Source organism: Aegilops tauschii, chromosome 4 (genome assembly GCF_002575655.3).
Source record: "Aegilops tauschii subsp. strangulata cultivar AL8/78 chromosome 4, Aet v6.0, whole genome shotgun sequence".
In the NCBI taxonomy this organism is placed as follows: domain Eukaryota; kingdom Viridiplantae; phylum Streptophyta; class Magnoliopsida; order Poales; family Poaceae; genus Aegilops; species Aegilops tauschii.
The window spans coordinates 21,201,360-21,220,931 of NC_053038.3; the positions used below are offsets into that span (position 1 = coordinate 21,201,360).

At 45.1% G+C, this 19,572-nt stretch overlaps 1 protein-coding gene across 1 annotated transcript; it reads right to left on the reverse strand.

Annotated features, from left to right (window-relative positions):
• Window positions 1–5,964: 5,964 nt before the first annotated feature.
• Window positions 5,965–7,927, reverse strand: LOC109782598 (uncharacterized). The gene is made up of 2 exons (XM_020341220.4): window positions 7,784–7,927; window positions 5,965–7,665 (listed from the first exon to the last, which is right to left on the reverse strand). Exon 2 carries the CDS (start codon window positions 7,610–7,612, stop codon window positions 6,377–6,379), a length of 1,236 nt encoding a protein of 411 aa, XP_020196809.1. The 5' UTR covers window positions 7,613–7,665; window positions 7,784–7,927; the 3' UTR covers window positions 5,965–6,376.
• Window positions 7,928–19,572: the final 11,645 nt, after the last annotated feature.

The following is a 19,572-nucleotide window of genomic DNA, read 5'->3' on the forward strand; positions in this document are numbered from 1 at the left end:
GCAGGCAGGTAAAGCGTGCGGGAAGAAGAATCGGCCATGTAGGAGCGCGCCTTTCCCCTTCACTAGCGCACCTTTGGCCGAGGGCGATGCGGAGAATCCTTGGTGCTGTCCATTTCACATGCTGGCTAGTGGAGGGAGGAATAACCGTTTGCTTTTCTCGTTCTAGACTAGTGCTCCCTCCGTTCGGAATTACTTGTCTCGGAAATGGATGTATCTAGAATTATAGTTCTAGATACATCCATTTCTGCGACAAGTAAATCCGAACGGAGGAAGTACTCGCTAGTAGCCAACAAAGAAACTGTATGATGCGGGGTGTTGGTTGGCCGGTATGTATGTTTTTCCGGTGCCTAATGTGAGCCGTGCAACGACGTGAGCCTCCATAATTTTATTTATGTCGCGGACAAAAGACCAAAGCGAAAATGAAAAGATGAAGGGGGAGAATGTTTTCTTTGTCAGGTCGAGATAAGATCGCATCTCCGGCCTTGGCAATTGGCTATAGGAGCCCACGGGAGTGCCGAACATCGCCATGGAAAGGCATTTGACGACATCAATGGAATTTGCTGCCGATTCTTCTTTTGGTAAAGAAACATAACTGCAAAGCAGACGACCGCGTACGTACATACTTCGTTTTTTTCTCAACATTTTGACAAGTCTATTTCCTTTTCTAGATTGTTATATACTTATTCAGCTGGCAGAGCGAAAGTGACGCGATGCAACTTCCAAACGGGGTGCTATGTCGTACTCGTATAGGCAGGCACATACCTGAAATGCATAAATAAAACATTGTGAAAACACTCATATTGATTTCCGGAATATAGTTTTTTCTTGGAATGGTAAGGTGTAGGCAGTATACTAATGGCAAAACTAAAGCGAACTTTGGCAAGGTGAGAGAAAAGTATTGGGTTCTTCTTTTCCACGTCGTGATGCACCACGATTATTACGTTAATTTTTCGTCTAAACAATCTCGAGCTCTTGTCGCTGCTAGGCTACATAGTGCCCTTGCCTTTCCCCTCCCTACATTATTCATATCATATGTTGCCGCATAACCAATGGGAGCAAGGCCTTTGAAATTCTCTACGACGTCATTAGCTAGTCTAACACTACTTTACAATCACGAGTAGGTCAACATCATCACTCTAATCAAGCCGGGCCAGTTCGTTGCTTGTTTTCTTTCCATTAGGATAATCGTCTCCCTAAGCGAGCAGATAAGAGCAGGCGAGTACCTTAATTCCTACGCAATTGCGTCCATTCGCCACGCGTCTCTTTCGCACTCACTTTGTTTATGCAGTTGACTTCCACAAGAGCTTCTTTGCCTCCATGGCTTAAATATCTGTCTCATCCTCTCTCAAGTTACTTTTGATCACACATTGTAGTATATGATGTAGGCCGTCCATAGAGTATTAGTAGTAGTAGACAAACTAATGTGCATGCATCTGCCTATCTGAGACCACAGGTGAAGAACACTCTCCACTCAACTCCACATACTGCTATACAGGAGTACATGGAGAATAAACTTTGACCTCGTGATCATGAGTGGCATGCACTTTCGGGCAAAAACATATTTAACCACTAATTAAGTTGACGAATATGGTCAGCCATGCATGCCTATGGACCATCAGCTAGCTTAGCTAGGTTGGTGTGGGTCTGAGTGTGAGTAATCATACTGGGCGGCAATTAACTAGTCCCTAGCCTATGACATCAGATAACTTAATTCGATCGTCCGCAATAGATTCTGTCTCTGTGCATGCATCGATAACGTCCATACATTCATGGACTTCATCGCAGTTCCAACCGACCGTCTTGTGGATAATATATACGCCATGCAGTAGAAGAGCACCCTATTCTGTAGCCTCACGAGAACTTTCTTATGCTCCTATAAAAAAAATAGAAAAAGGAATACCCTAGCTGCATGTCTTCATACCACCAGCCTACGCACGTACAAATTCGTAGGGAACGCCGGCCATGTCGAACCTAACTTATGATGCCATGTAGTAGAAGAATCAGAGGAGCCGTCTAATTTGCATCGTTTCACATAAATGGAAAAGATATGTGGAGTGGGCGAAGAAGGACATAGAAAAGAAGACACCGTCCGTCCGTGTGTGTTTTTTTAATCACCTGGAACACCAAAAGGCTCGCGCCGCCCAGTAGGAACTGCACACGTTGACATTGCCATGTTATTTTTTTTGAGCCAAAGAGAGGCCACCATTGACATTGGCACATGCATGCATAACCAACCCACTTCCATTCCATTTCATGTGCTCCAACAAAAGCTACTCCATTCCACATGCATTATTAACCGCTGCATGCGGCACGAACCGGCCGGCCGGGCAAAGCTGGAAAAGCGCAGCCGAACATTGCAGCAACGGGAAAGGGCAAGGCATCGCCGCCGGCGTGGAGCAGCGGCATTGCGACAACTCACGCCCGTGGTCGTACGCCACTAGCTGTATTCGCATCGGTCGCCCAGGGGGGGTAGGGGCCGGCGACGTCGTTTCGGCCGGATGCGCATCGGTTCCCGCTACGCCCCATGCAGATCTTCCGGGTACGATCTCTGATCTGTACCGGTGTACGTACGCGCTCCTCCGTCGATCTTGTCCGCTCTTTCCCTCTACATCTTTTGCTGGTGACCGGCTGATTGGGCCGTCGGGAGAGGGTGTGATCTTCCGGAATGATTTGGTTCGTGGGCGGTGCGCTGCGTTTTTCGCCTTTTGTCACATCGAAAGCTTCTTGTATTCTTGTCCATGGAGACAGAAATGTGATGTGAAGGGTGAGGAGCATAGTCCGTATACGTGCGTCCAGTACGGGCCGTCCGCTCGGTGTCAAAGGAACAACATACATTCCTAGACCGGTGAAGCTCACAGGTAGGTGTCACGTCAAAAATGAAAGAAAGGTAAAGTTCACAGGTGGTGCACGGACCGATGAAATCAAGTGGAACAACATTAGTGGTACAATGAATATCTCTCAGAAGAAAAAGAAAAAGAAAAAACATTACAGTGAATAAGGTGCAAAGATATTTTAAAATTTAACTTTGAACATCAATTTAACCAATGAAATATGAGTTATGCACGTGCGACCAAAGTTACATCACTGAATTCATATTCAGAAAAAAGTTTTCAGTGATATAGTTTTGAAGTCACATAACTTATGGTCCATTGGTTAAAGTGGTTGTCAAAGTTATATCTCGAAATGCATTCACGTCTTATTCACTGGAATGAAGAGAGTAGTAAGCAAAATCCATTGGGGAGTTCATATTTTATTAACTGTCGTTTTGTATTTCATGTTTGTTTTGATCTTGTCTCATTAGTTGACATATCGCTATATTTATTTTTTTTGCTCATTTGCACCACTTTTTAGATCCAATTTCTGAAATGTTCCATTTTGTTGTTGCAGTGGATCTTAGGCATATGTCGTCAAACATGCAAGGTACTACCACTGCTACGGTCTAAATGATTTTATATTAGTTTACAGGGAGAGTGCATGATTCAATTGGTCGAGAGCACCGACCAAATGATTGTATCTTTGTATGTTCAATGAACATATACTACTAGTACCTCCGTACAGACAAGCGTGTATGTTCCGTGCAATTTGTTTCATTGGATATGGTGCTACGGTGCAGGGCTTCCAGCCTCCATGCTCCGTCTGATCGGCCCTTTGATTGGTTCAGCATCATATCCCCTGAAACAGCCGGCGGCCGTCACAGCCTGGTTGCAGAACTGGCGCCGCAAATTGCCTACAAAACAGCTGACGGAAATTCACAAACATATCATGTGAAGACGATGTCTTCAGTCATCTAAGTAGTACAAGTTGGACATTTGGTAATTGGTACCTTGTCCGCTCGAATAATTCAGTACGTAGATGAGGTCCATTCCATGTCTTTTCGCCGAGAAAGATGCCTATTTCTCCATCATTGCATTCTCTCGCCAGTGGCCGACCTAGGAACTGAATACTAGGGGTGCCAAATATCAAAACATTGGTAAACTTTTTTGAAAAAATTACACTAAAGTATTATAATTTCGTTTAAAACATCGTTGTAATTCCAAAAAAATAGTCTAAGATAGCATTCAGTTATTACAAAATTAATGTTAAGTATACCATATACACTAGTTTTCATGGCACCCATCGTACCCCCACTAGATTGGCCCTGTCTCTCGCCATGAAAATTCAACATCGGACAAATAAATATACGAGGAATTTTCAGTACTTCTGTTAGAGCATTTCAAACCGATCCCCTATATCAACTTAATGGAGTAAATTTGGCTTCTTTTTACTCCACTAAGTTTGACCTAGCCAATCCCCTATACCTTTGTCGGGAAAAAAAAATCCCCTATACAACTTAGTGGAGTAATTTTTTTACCCCATTCCTAAAAATCTGAGTATATTTACTCCATCCCTACGCGGCCGAGTAAAATTGGCGCCTCTTCTCCCCTCCTCCTCTTCTCCCCCCGCACCACCGTCGACGCGCCCCCTGCCCTCCCCCGCCCCTCTGATGGCCGGACTGGTGGCCGCCGGTCCGCGCCGCCACGCGTGCGGGTCGTCTTCCGCGGACTCTTCATCGTGCCGCCGTCGCCGGTCCCCCGATTCGCCCGCCGCCACGTCCCTACGCCGATTCGACGACTATCCCGTCCTCCCTCCGCCCCAGCCGTCGACGAGGACCTACCTCGGTGTCCTGCAACGGCACTGGGGGACGTGGGTGGCCGAAATCACGGATCGGGGTACCCACACCTGGCGGTACCTCGGGAACCGTTCACACGTCCGAGCTCGCGGCCATGGAGTACGACCGTTGGCAGGTCCGCTACCATGGCGCGGCGGCCCTGCTCAACTTCCCCTTCGGCATGGCTCCGGTCCACCTCGTCCTGCCGGAGTCGGGGGTGGTGAGCTCTGCAATGGCGCGGGAGGACCACGAGGAGAGGGAGCGCCTCAAGGTCGAGGCTGCTGACGAGGCCAACATGGAATAGCTCCACCGGGAGCACCCGGAGCTCGTGGAGGCGGAGCGGATGATCTTTGCTGTCGCCGGCGGCGAGGTTATCGTTATCTCCTCCTCCGACGAGGCCGAAGGCGGCGATGACGAGTGAAGGAGTGTCTTCCTCGACGACCCCGACGATGGCACCGGCCCGGACCCGGCTCACGACACACCGTACCTAACGAGGAAAGATTGGTTCGACCTCCACTTGGACCGAAAATAGTTTAGTTGCTTTTAGTTTAGTTTAAATTATGTTTTATGTTTGGTTGTGCAAAACTATCGATGTTTATATTTGAATGTATGCTACCTTCGGTTCAAATTGCTTTGAACTTGATCAAATCGAAGTTTACTCTGTTAAGTTTAGGGAATTGGCTAGAAACAGCCAAAAATTAATGGAGTATATATATATACTCCACTAAAGGTTTTACTCCCTTAACTTTTAAGGAATCGGCTAGAGATGCCCTTAGTTAGTACTAGATTTATTTCCCATTGGTAAATCAGACTTGCATTCTCGATAGCATGAACGTGGGCAGCAACTAGACACTCTTCGGTGTAGCGACTTATCGACTTGTGCACAAGCTCGTTCTAATGGCGGTACTGGTCATTCGACGGTCTAGGAACGAGACATCAATGTAATTTTTATTATGCTTTTATTATGATGTTTCGTACTTTTGGCGAACTTTTATAATAATAGATCTGAATTTTTTCTGGAAAATGGGCACACATCGAGGAATGCATGAGGCGGCAAAATCAACGTCACGCGCATCTAACCGTTCCGCGTGATCGATCGATCGATCGCTGTAGGGCTACCCGAAGTGGCAGGCCAAACTATACTATTTCGCGCATCCCCTATGTCTCGTTTTGTCTCAAAGCACGTCGATTATTCGGCACGCACGTACGCCGTCACGATCTTCTCACGGATAAAACGGAAACGGAAGTAGGCGGCACGACCCCATCATTGCACATGATGCGTATGTATGAAAATGGCAAGCCGATACTACGATCTGTTATACAGCCAACAATCTGTTAATTTCATTGAATAATTACTCAAATCACACTGGAAATACATCACGAGTGCAGTGCTACGGTCACGCCGGCCGGAAGCAGAGCTAGCCGCTGCATGCACCGGGACCAAACGGCGACCCGACCGATCGATCGATCGGGGAAAAAAGAGCGACACATGGGCGGCATGTGTCACAAAAAAGCCCGGCATGCATGCAGCCAGCAGCCACTGTGGCCACGGATTAATTGAGGTTATTATCCCACTGGCTAGGCTAACTATCTGGGATCTGGGACGGGAATAGTTTAAGCCTGGCAACCGAACTATCGCATTAGCAGCAGTGCAAATGCTGGGTGATTGATTGGACATGTGTTTGTCTCGTGGTTTTGCTTTCTTCGGGCGAGCGCACGTGCGAGCGATTAGGAGGTGGCAATGCAGTACTGCTCCAGGATGAAGAGCGGCTTCTGCCGCAGCTGCCGGCACCGGCGCACGCTCTGCAGCAGGTCGTGCTTGTCGCCCCGCCGCGACGTGAACAGGAGCAGCTGCTGCTTCGTGTCGGCGGCGGCCAGGGCCGACGACGGGTGGTGCCGTCCGCCGCACTCGTCCTCGTCCTCGTCACTGTCATCGCCGTCGACGGGAGTGTGCGGCGCGCCGGTCTCAGTCGACGCCACCGCGACCGCGGCCGCGAGCGTCGTCGTGGACGAGGGCACCCGGCGCAGCGTCGGGGTTTCCTCGCGGGCGGACGGCTCGGAGTGCGGCGCGTCGGCGTGGCCCCGGGCCTGCTCGAAGGTGAAGGGCGTGCTGCCCACGAACTTGTTGATGACGAGCGTCGACCGGTGCACCTTGGCGGCGGCGGGCGCCTGCGGCTGCGAGCTGACCTTCACCTCCACCATGGTGCCTCTGTCCACGACCTCCACCTCCTCCTCGTCTTCCTCCTCCTCCTCCACCTGCATGGCCACCTCTTGCTCTGGCTCGCACTTGTCCTCCACGACCGGGAAGTAGGACGCCTCGGCCGGCGCGGCGCTCTTGCTCGCCGCGCTCTGGCCACGAGCAGAGCACTCGATGAAGGAGAGGCAGAGGCGGCCGCCCTGGCGGTTCGCCTGGAGGTACCCGCGCGGCCTCACCACCACCGCCTCGACGACGAGGCGGCCGTCCTGGCGGCGCGAGCACATCTTCAGACACGGCCCATCGCGGCTCGACATGGATGGCAGCGGCGGCGGGAACGAGCGGCGCGGCGACCGTCTCCCGCCCGAGGAGTGGTAGTTCACCGCCACGAGGTCGTCGGCCGGGTAGCTTTCTTGTGCGGCACTGCTCTCCCAGAAGGACTCCTCTGCCTCGACGGGCGCCGTCGGCAGCGGCGAGCCAAAGAGGCAGGACATGTCGAAGTCGCCGGAGCCGGTCTCGCAGCCGAGGCTCTCGGTGCAGACCTCGAGGCTCTTCTGGCTCATCGACCGTCGCACGCGCGGGCTGACGTACGGCTTCTTGGCGGCGGCCACCTTGCTGTCCACGCCGGCCTGGATGGCATTCCATATGTCGACCTGAGCGGGCCGGTCGTCGGCCACCACCACCTCCGGCTTGTGCGGCTTAGCCGGGCGCAGCCAGGCGGGGGTCTCGAACGCCGGCACGGCCGGGCCACGGCACACGGCCACCGACATCTTCGCCTTGGGTGGGAAGATGTGAAGTGGCGGCAGTAGCGAAAGGCTGCTCCCTGGGGAGAAGCAAGTTCAGAAAAGAGGTGAGCAAGAGATGAACGGCTTGCGGTGCATTTCTCGGCTTAAAAAAACATGCAAGAGCCAGAAGAGCAGGCGTTGTGGCAGCTTTCTTACCTCAAGGAACGTCAATAGACACCAGAAGGCCTGGAAAAACTTGTTTTCTGTGGGTTGGGAGGTGTTGTTTTGGGAGGCGATCACTGGCTGATCTTCTTGTTGTTAACAGAAGAAAGAAGCTGCTCTGTTGCTGGCATGTATGATTTGGTTTGCTGAGCTCCGAGGGCTATTTGTAGGCGGGGGAAAGGAGAGAGAATGGGTGGCATTGGCCGTCCAAGGCCAAAGGAGAGGGCCCCATGCTCCCCCACTACTTGCCTCCGCCACCATACTCTGTTTTCCTTCGCCTTTTTCGCAAGTTACACTTTGGCATTTTCTTTTGCTAAAATTCACCTTGGCACTTCATATTGCAGTTTAGCTGCACGTCGGTCGCCTAAATTTGAAAGAGGATCAGCTGATTCTACGGGAAGGAAGCAGCAACCACGCGGAGCACCGACATCAATGACGGCGTCGGCGGGGCGAGCGAAGCGAGGTTTGGGGACACCAGCAAGACCTCAGCTAGGAACAAGCCACACCTAGCGGTATAGCCGGCGAGGCGAGTCGAAAACTTGATGGTTCGGGTGGGGGGAGGGGTGCGCCGGGAATCAATCTGGTGGTCGACGGTCTAGAGGGATGGCCGGGGGTGGCGGCAAGCACGACGGTGGGGGAGGTCGAGGGGAGGACGGGGCAGTAAGACGGTCCCGGGAGCATCGCCAACCGTGGGCGTTGGAGATAGGATTTGGCCGGTGGTCGCTGACGGATTGGGAGAAAATGATGGACATGGGAATCGGAAGTTGGAAGAAAGCAATTTGGCCATTGGATTCACATATGACTGTTCAAAAAAAAATATTGACCTGCGACTACACGCATGGTTGTGTCACGAAGTAATACAACGGTACTACCCAGCGCTCGGTAAGTACAACTAAGCCCCTATACAATGTTACGTGCTTAGTAAAATAAATTGAGTTTTTTTAAGCATCAAAGCTTATGTACAAGGCCTAAGACGCACCGAACCCCTTCCAAAAAAAAAAGAAGCATCGAGTTAACTATTTTTGTTCCTCTTTTTTCTGGTAGAGACGTGTTTCTGTTTCAACGTGCTCAAAATACGACAAAGCAATAGATGTGAGCTACTACCACCACACCCTTTTCTATTTCATATTCCCCTTTCGAATACTGATGTAGTCATCTCAGAGTAAAAATTACCAAGGTCTAGAGAAAAGACTACCTAGTCCATGATATACACACTTTGGCTATTGATTTTCTACTACATTTCAGTACAAGAATGATGCATTAATAGTACAATGATTTTTTAAATAAAAAGTCTAGTAATGATATTTTGCAAACGCCGCTAGAATTCTATTGGTTTATAAGATTTTTCTAAAAGAAGGGTAAGTCCCAGCATCTACATCATTGTGATGCACACAACTATAGTTTTTAGGCATTTGCATACAAGAATTCCTTGTTGCTTAGCATGGTTTGAAAAAGAAGATTTTTTTTCCTGCTTATTCGATCACCAGATAGATGGTTAATTCGTTGGAAAGTAAAACATGTAGCCTATAGGGGTAGAATATAAACTTTTCCATGATGAGAAAATGAACTGTTTAATATGTGCTCCTTTGGAGTTGGAATATTCTCAATACCCCAATTGTGTTTTCTTTATCATCAAACTTTCTCTTGTTCTTACATAGTGCTTTAGGTAAATATGACATGGCGAGATTCCAATTTGTTTGCATCTCCATACGAGAATAGAATTTTCGTTCGTCATTGTCGGGTTTGAAATGACAATGACCCAAATTCACTACAAGTCCTTGCTAGAGTGGAGAAAGAATGGATGAAACACAATTATATCTCCTTTTGGTTCTTGTCATGTGTGTCTTTCATCAGCATGAATAATATTTATATGTTCGTAGACATCTTCTGTTATGTCACCCTTCTTGCTCATTAAGTGGAATGAAGATGCCATTCCTAGGCTCACAGATTTGTCGGATAGTGCATGTGTAGGCATGTCTTCTCAATGTTTTATTGCTCAATTTATTAATAATAATTATTTGAAATGCATAAAAAAAACTTAGCAGAGAAACATGTACAGAACTCAAAGTTTTGTGCACGTAACACTCTTGTCTATTAGTACTATCTATACTACAAAGAAGTATAGGTCACCTTGAAACTTTATTGCGAAGTGCTAACTTTGAGGCCATGTAACTTAAGACAAAACATATACTCCTTCCATTACTTCATATAAATTTTATTTCATTAAAAATAACATTGACCTAATTTAAATATAAAAAACTATAGCAACAATATTAATTTAAAATGAAAATAAATTTAATTATGGATCTAATTATAATCAACTGCTATTATTTTTTTCCATGAACTTGGTCAAAGATAGAAAAAATAACTTAAAACATAATACACCTTAGAAAAAACATACAGGGGATAGAGTTTTGCCCATATTACAAAAATCAGGCCATATTTTACTTGTAGCTATGATCTTGTGACATTTCTTTTAAAGTTTATCTTATTTTTTTCTCGAACTAAAAAGTGAACCCCACATGTAAAGATGACATGACAACCGACTAGAGATAATATGAAATGTATTCACTAGAGAAATCGGGCATATCTTGCATGGCGTGGGCGTATTTGTGTTCGTGGCAAGCTACACCTATTTGCCATAAATTTTCACATAATTTGGTGGAATTTGATGAATTGGGAGAGACCATGTGACAATTTTGGCCCTAACACACATACATGGTTGGGTTTCCCCCGTTAGCTACCATGAAATCCTAATAATAACCCACAAGTATAGGGGATCGCAACAGTTATCGAGGGTAGAGTATCCAACCAAAATTTATTGATTCGACACAAGGGGAGCCAAAGAATATTCTCAAGTATTAGCAGTTGAGTTGTCAATTCAACCACACCTGGATAACTTAGTATCTGCAGCAAAGTATTTAGTAGCAAAGTAGTATGGAGTAACGGTAACGGTGGCAAAGGTAACAGTAGCAGTTTTGTAGTAATTGTAACAGTGGCAATGGTAAAGTAACTAAGCAAAGAGCAATATGTGAAAAGCTCGTAGGCATTGGATCAGTGATGGATAATTATGTCGGATGCGATTCCTCATGCAATAGTTATAACTTAGGGTGACACAGAACTAGCTCCAGTTCATCAATGTAATGTATGCATGTATTCCGAATATAGTCATACGTGCTTATGGAAATGAACTTGCATGACATCTTTTGTCCTACCCTCCCGTGGCAGCGGGGTCCTATTGGAAACTAAGGGATATTAAGGCCTCCTTTTAATAGAGTACCGGACCAAAGCATTAACACTTAGTGAATACATAAACTCCTCAAACTACGGTCATCACCGGGAGTGGGCCCGATTATTGTCACTTCGGGGTTGCCGGATCATAACACATAGTAGGTGACTAATGACTTGCAAGATAGGATCAAGAACTCACATATATCCATGAAAACATAATAGATTCAGATCTGAATTCATGGCACTCGGGCCCTAGTGACAAGCATTAAGCATAGCAAAGTCATAGCAACATCAATCTCAGAACATAGTGAATACTAGGGATCAAACCCTAACAAAACTAACTCGATTACATGATAAATCTCATCCAACCCATCACCGTCCAGCAAGCCTATGATGGAATTACTCACGCACGGCGGTGAGCATCATGAAATTGGTGATGGAGGAAGGTTGATGATGACGACGGCGACGGATTCCCCTCCGGAGTCCCGAACGGACTCTAGATCAGCCCTCCCGAGAGAGATCAGGGCTTGGCGGCGGCTCCGTATCGTAAAACGCGATGATTCCTTCTCTCTGATTTTTTCTCCCCGAACGTGAATATATAGAGTTGGAGTTGAGGTCGGTGGAGCTCCAGGGGGCCCACGAGGCAGGGGGCGCGCCCCCCACCCTCGTGGACAGGGTGTGGGCCCCCTGGTCTTGATTCTTTCGCCAGTATTTTTTATTAATTCCAAAAATATTCTCCGTGAAGTTTCAGGTCATTCCGAGAAATTTTATTTCTGCACAAAAATAACACAATGGCAATTCTGCTGAAAACAGCGTCAGTCCGGGTTAGTTCCATTCAAATCATGCAAGTTAGAGTCCAAAACAAGGGCAAAAGTGTTTGGAAAAGTAGATACGATGGAGACGTATCAACTCCCCCAAGCTTAAACCTTTGCTTGTCCTCAAGCAATTCAGTTGACAAACTGAAAGTGATAAAGAAAAACTTTTACAAACTCTGTTTGCTCTTGTTGTTGTAAATATGTAAAGCCAGCATTCAAGTTTTCAGCAAAGATTATGAACTAACCATATTCACAATAACACTTAGGTCTCATGTTTACTCATATCAATGGCATAATCAACTAGCGAGCAATAATAATAAATCTCGGATGACAACACTTTGTCAAAACAATCATAATATGATATAACAAGATGGTATCTCGCTAGCCCTTTCTGAGACCGCAAAACATAAATGCAGAGCACCTTTGAAGATCAAGGACTGACTAAACATTGTAATTCATGGTAAAAGAGATCCAGTCATAGTCATATTCAATATAAATTAATAGTAATGGATGCAAATGACAGCGGTGCTCTCCAGCTGGTGCTTTTTAATAAGAGGATGATGACTCAACATAAAAGTAAATAGATAGGCCCTTCGCAGAGGGAAGCAAGGATTTGTAGAGGTGCTAGAGCTCGATTTTTGAAATAGAGATAAATAATATTTTGGGCGGCATACTTTCATTGTCAACATAACAACTGAGAGATCTCGATATCTTCCATGCTACACACATTATAGGCGGTTCCCAAACAGAATGCTAAACTTTATACTCCCCCACCACCAAAAAGCATCAATCCATGGCTTGCCCGAAACAACGTGTGCCTCCAACTAACAACAATCCTGGGGGAGTTTTGTTTGCAATTATTTTGATTTGATTTGAACAAGGGATTGGGCATCCCGGTGACCAGCCATTTTCTCGTGAGTGAGGAGCGGAGTCCACTCCTCTTGAGAATAACCCGCCTAGCATGGAAGATACAGACATCCCTAGTTGATACATGAGCTATTCGAGCATGCAAAACAGAATTTTATTTGAAGGTTTAGAGTTTGGCACATACAAATTTACTTGGAACGGCAGGTAGATACCGCATATAGGAAGGTATAGTGGACTCATATGGAATAACTTTGGGGTTTATGGAAGTGGATGCACAAGCAGTATTCCCGCTTAGTACAAGTGAAGGCTAGAAAAAGACTGGGAAGCGACCAACTAGAGAGCGATAACAGTCATGAACATGCATTAAAATTAATAAACATTGAGTGCAAGCATGAGTAGGATATAATCCACCATGAACATAAATATTGTGGAGGCTATGTTGATTTTGTTTCAACTACATGTGTGAACATGTACCAAGTCAAGCCACTTGAATCATTCAAAGGAGGATACCACCCTATCATACCACATCACAACCATTTTAATAGCATGTTGGCATGCAAGGTAAACCATTATAAACTCCTAGCTAATTAAGCATGGCATAAGCAACTATAATCTCTAATTGTCATTGCAAACATGTTCATTCATAACAGGCTGAATCAGGAATGATGAAATCATATTTACAAAAACAAGAGAGGTCGAGTTCATACCAGCTTCTCTCATCTCAATCAGTCCATCATATATCGTCATTATTGCCTTCCGCTTGCACGACCGAACGGTGTGAATAATAATAATAGTGCACGTGCAATTGGGCTAAGCTGGAATCTGCAAGCATTTAATTTAAGGGAGAAGACAAGGTAATATGGGCTCTTTGTTAGATCAACAATAATGCATAGAAGAGCCACTTCAACATTTTCATTATGGTCTTCTCCTCTCGACCCCCAAAGAAAAGAAATAAAATAAAACTATTTACACGGGAAAGCTCCCAACAAGCAAAAGAAGAACGAGAAATCTTTTTGTTTTTTTAATTACTACTACAGGCATGGAAAATAAACTAACTAAAAGCTACAACTAAATTTTCTTTGTTTTTTCTTAAGGTTAATCAAGCACACAAGAAGAAAGCAGGAAAAAGAAAATAAACTAGCATGGATAGTACAATGAAAAAGTATGAGCACCGACAACTAGAATGAGTGTGTGAACATGAATGTAATGTCGGTGGGAAATACGTACTCCCCCAAGCTTAGGCTTTTGTCCTAAGTTGGTCTACGCCCAAGGATCAAAGTTGTAGATGGGGTCGTACTGAGATGCAGCAGCTATTGCCTCGTGAGCTGCAGCTTGGAGGCGAGCTGCCTCCGTCCTCCTCTCGTACTCGGTCGCCTCCTCCCTGGTTATACTATATCTCCTTTTTGCCTGAAAGTCAAAGAAACCAGGAGCAGGGAGAGCAACATGGACAGTGCGACGTCTGTCAAAGATTAGTTGGTACTGGAGGAACTTTTCATTCTTCTCAAAAAATTGGTGACGAACCATAGCATTATAATCTAAATAAGCAGGAGGCAGTTCCATATCATTTTCATGTATGGGTATCTCAAGATAATTAGCCACACGGGTTGCATAAATTCCACCAAACAAATCTCCACTAATACTGTTATTATGCAACCTACGTGCAACAATGGCCCCCCAAGTTATATTGTCTATCTCCTAATACAGCACTCTTGAGAACACTAAGATCGGGAACACACATGTGACATGCCTCATCCTTACTATTTATGTATCTACCTATAAAGAGAGCAAAATAATGTATAGCAGGAAAATGAATGCTCCCTATGGTGGCTTGTGTTATTTCTCTAGATTCCCCCACAGTGATACTAGCAAGAAAATCTTTAAACTCGGATTTGCGAGGTTCACTGGTGCCACCCCATTGCGGGAGTTTACAAGCAGTATTAAAATCTTCTAAGTCCATGGTATAAGATTTATTATAGAGATCAAATAGGACAGTGTGAGAATTACGTGATGATGTAAATTTAAATCTTCTCACTAAGGATTCAGTAAGGTGGCAGTATTGAGGGCACTTATCTAGCATGAAGCCCTCAAGTTCAGCATTACGCACATATGCGTCAAATTCCTCCTTAATTCTTGCTTGGATCATGAAATCTTCTGACGGCCATTCACACGGCCGCACTTGAGCTTCTCTTGGTGGTTCATGGTCCGGCTCATGTATTGCGGGCCTGGGTCCTTGCTTTCTTGAAGAACCACCTTGGTACATTTTCCTAAACATATTTATTCCTCTGAAAAATTTCTAAAATTTTTAGTGACTCGAAATAAAAGTGAACCAAACTCAACAAAATTGATAGCAACTACTCCCACAAGTGCCTAGAGACTATATCATGCATTAGAACTACTTGGGACCATATAAATTTGACATGCAAGCTCAAGAACAGGGTCACCTAGGCCGCAAAAATTTGCAATGAATAAAACACTAGAACAAAAACTAATTGGACCATTGGAGGAGTCACATACCGAAGAACAATCCCCCAAAGAAGTTTTGTGAGTGGAGCCTTGAGCAAGGAGATCGAAAATGGTAGCAAGATGGGCTAGAACTCGTGCTTGAGCTGGTTAGTGATTTTTTTGGGAGGAAGGAGTGTGTCGGAGCTGGAATAAGTGGAGGGGGGCCACCAGGGTCCCATGAGGCAAGGGGCTCCCAGGGGGGTGGGCGCGCCCTGGACCCTCGTGGCCAGGTGCTGGCTCCCCCTGATGTGTTCTCAGTGCCAAATATTCTTAAATATTCTAGAAAAAAATCATATTTCAGTTTCAGGGCATTTGGAGAACTTTTATTTTCAGGGTATTTTTTATTTCACGAATAATTCAGAAAACAGACAGAAAATTCTATTTTTGCTTTATTTAATCTAAATAACAGAAGGTAAAAGGAGGGTACAGAAGGTTGTGCTTTCTAACTTCATCCATCTCATGTTCATCAAAAGGAATCCACTAACAAGGTTGATCAAGTCTTGTTAACAAACTCATTCCGAATCGCATGAAACCGGAGAATTTTCGAATAGCAATAGGTTACCTCAACGGGGATATGCACATCCCCAACAATAAGAATATCATATTTCTTCTTGACAGTAGGAAGAGGAAACTCAAAACCTCGAATAGTAATCGTTGGAATTTTTCCAATAGAATTGATACTGTGGACTTGAGGTTGTTTCCTCGGAAAGTGTACCGTATGCTCATCACCATTAACATGAAAAGTGACATTGCCTTTGTTGCAATCAATAATAGCCCCTGCAGTATTCAAAAAGGGTATACCAAGGGTAATCGCCATCTATCGTCCTCGGGAATATCAAGAATAACAAAGTCCGTTAAAATAGTAACGTTTGCAACCACAACAGGCACATCCTCACAAATACCGACAGGTATAGCAGTTGGTTTATCGACCATTTGCAAAGATATTTCAGTAGGTGTTAGCTTATTCAAATCAAGTCAACGATATAAAGAGAGAGGCATAACACTAACACCGGCTCCAAGATCACATAAAGCAGTTTTAACATAGTTTCTTTTAATGGAGCATGGTATAGTTGGTGCTCCTGGATCTCCTAGTTTCTTAGGTATTCCACCCTTAAAAGTATAATTAGCAAGCATGGTGGAAATTTCAGCTTCCGGTATCTTTCTCTTATTAGTAACAATATCCTTCATGTATTTAGCATAAGGATTCATTTTAAGCATATCAGTCAAACGCATACGCACAAAGATAGGTCTAAACATTTCAGCAAAGTGCTCAAAATCTTCATCATCCTTTTTGTTGGATAGTTTAGGAGGAAAGGGCATGGGTTTCTGAACCCATGGTTCTCTTTCTTTACCGTGCTTCCTAGCAACAAAGTCTCTCTTATCATAATGTTGATTCTTTGATTGTGGGTTATCAAGATCAACAGCAGGTTCAATCTCTACATCATTGTTATTGCTAGGTTGAGCATCAACATGAGCATCATCATTAACATTATCACTAGGTTCATGTTCATCTCCAGATTGTGTTTCAGCATCAGAGATAGAAATATCATTGGGATTCTCAGGTGTGTCTACAACAGGTTCACTAGAAGCATGCAAAGTCCTATCATTTTTATTTTTCTTCTTCTTAGAAGGACTAGGTGCATCAACATTAGTTCTCTGAGAATCCTGCTCAATTCTCTTAGGGTGGCTCTCAGGATAGAAAGGTTCCTAAGTCATTTTACCCCCTCTAGTCATAACTCTAACAACATTATCATTTTTCTTATTATTTAATTCATTTAGCAAATCATTTTGAGCTTTAAGTACTTGTTCTACTTGACTGGTAACCATAGAAGCATGTTTACTAATGAGTTTAAGTTCACCTTTAACTCTAGACATATAATCACTCAAGTGTTCAATCATAGAAGCATTTCGTTTCAACTGTCTACCAACATAAGCATTGAAGTTTTCTTATTTAATAATAAAATTATCAAACTCATCCAAGCATTGCCTAGCAGACTTATAACAAGGAATATCACCTTCATAAAATCTATAGAGAGAATTTACCTTACTACATGTGTCGGGTTATCAAGACCATGTATTTCTTCAACAGGCGGAAAATTAAGACCATGTATTTCTTCAATAGGTGGTAAATTCTTAACATCTTCAGCTTTAATACCCTTTTCTTTCATAGATTTATTTGCCTCTTGCATATCTTCAGGACTGAGAAATAGAATACCCCTTTTCTTCGGAGTTGGCTTACGAGTTGGTTCAGGAAGTGTCCAATTATTTTCATTAGTCAACATATTATTCAATAGCAATTCAACTTGATCAACTGTTCTTTCCCTGAAAACACAACCAGCACAACTATCCAGGTGGTCTCTGGAAGCATCGGTTAGTCCACTATAAAAGACATCAAGTATTTCATTTTTCTTGAGAGGATGATCAAGCAAAGCATTAAGTAGAGAAGCCTCCCCCAAGCTTATGGGAGACTCTCTTCTTCAATTTGCACAAAATTATATATTTCCCTTAAGGCAGCTTGTTTCTTATGAGCGGGGAAATATTTAACAAAGAAGTAACAAAATCATATCCTGGGGACTATGCACACAACCAGGATCAAGAGAATTAAACCATGTTTAGCATCACCCTTTAATGAGAACGGAAATAATTTAAGGATATAGTAGTAGCGAGTTTTCTCATCATTAGTGAATAGGGGAGCTATATCATTTAATTTAGTAAGATGTGCCACAACAGTTTCAGATTCATAGCCATAGAAAGGATCAGATTCAACCAAAGTAATTATCTCAGGGTCCACAGAGAAATCATAATCCTTATCAGTAATACAGATAGGTGAAGTAGCAAAAGCAGGGTCATATTTCATTCTAGCATTCAAAGATTTTTCTTTTAGCTTAGCTAATAATTTCTTAAGATCATATCTATCATTGCAACAAAGAAAACATCTAGCAGTTTCTTCATCCATAACATAACCCTCAAGCACAACAGGCAATTCATATCTAGGGGGAGATTCTTCATCATCACTTTCATCAATATAATCAGTTTCAATAATTTCATTCTCTCTAGCCTTAGCAAGTTGTTCATCAAGAAATTCACCTAGTGGCATAGTAGTATCAAGCATAGAAGTAGTTTCATCATAAGTATCATGCATAGCAGAAGTGGCATCATCAATAACATGCGACATATCAGAATTAATAGCAGAAGCAGGTTTAGGTGTCGCAAGTTTACTCAAAACAGAAGGTGAATCTAGTGCAGAGCTAGATGGCAGTTCCTTACCTCCCCTCATAGTTGAGGGATAAATCTTGGTTTTCTCATCTTTCAAGCTCCTCATAGTGACCAGCAGATATAAATCCCAAGTGACTCAAAGAATAGTGTCAGAGTTATTGGCCATGGGTAGCCTCATCTTCCCTCCATGGCATTTCAAGACATCGGGGCCGACTGTGCCCCTCAAGCCTCAAACCTTGGCTGTGGCCGGCTGGCCTGATCGGCCGGCTGCCAGAAGGCGGAGGCCCCTAGGAATCGGCCACGAAGCGGGCCGCCTTCTAGCAGGCGGCCTCCAGAGAGGCCGGCTCCTAGCAGACGGCCCCAAGCGCCCTCAAAGTCTGCAATACGACAAGATGGGGCGTGGATACAGTAAAGCCTGCCACCCCCAAATCCAGGGCGAGTCGTGGTTACAGTACGCCGTACAGGTCGGAGGTCTCCTGCACGGCGCGACACTGTAGCCCCTCCGCCCATGACCTCATCCAAGTCAGAAGGACCATGCACCCACGACGGGCTGTCGGTACGGCCCGCAAGCGGCGAGCCCTATGAGTCATTCAGAGGCCGGAAGGCGGCAAGTCTGGCCAGTCGGCTGGAGAGGGAGGTCATCACCCAGCAGGCGGCCCGCCCCCTCCTAAAGAGTCTGTGCGCCATTAACCAGAAGGGGCGGGGGATGGCTACAGTGAACGCCCGCCAGACGGCGGACTGTAGCCACGCCTTCCCCGACAAAACAAGCGTCATTAGAAGCACGGCTACAGTAATGTGCAGCCGGCAAGACCCGCCAGCGGCGGGCACGGCCTGTCGGCCAAGTACAAGACAGCCGGCGGGTCCCACCAGTCGGGGGGCCTAGCAGCCAGCGGAGAAGCCGGCAGCAAGAGACACTGACGGCCTGGGCCTACAGCTGGCCAGTTTACTATTGTACCCCTAGGGGGTAGGCCTATATAAACCCCCCAGGGCACCCATGCAAAGGGTTGAGATCTTTAGACTACACACTACACATATAGAGAGAGGAGAGAGTTAGCCTTGCCCTTCTTCCTCCTCTAGCAAACAGCTCAAGGAGCAGCCTGTACTCACCGGTTGATATAGTGAGCATGCGGAGACCCCGCAGAGCAGGACTAG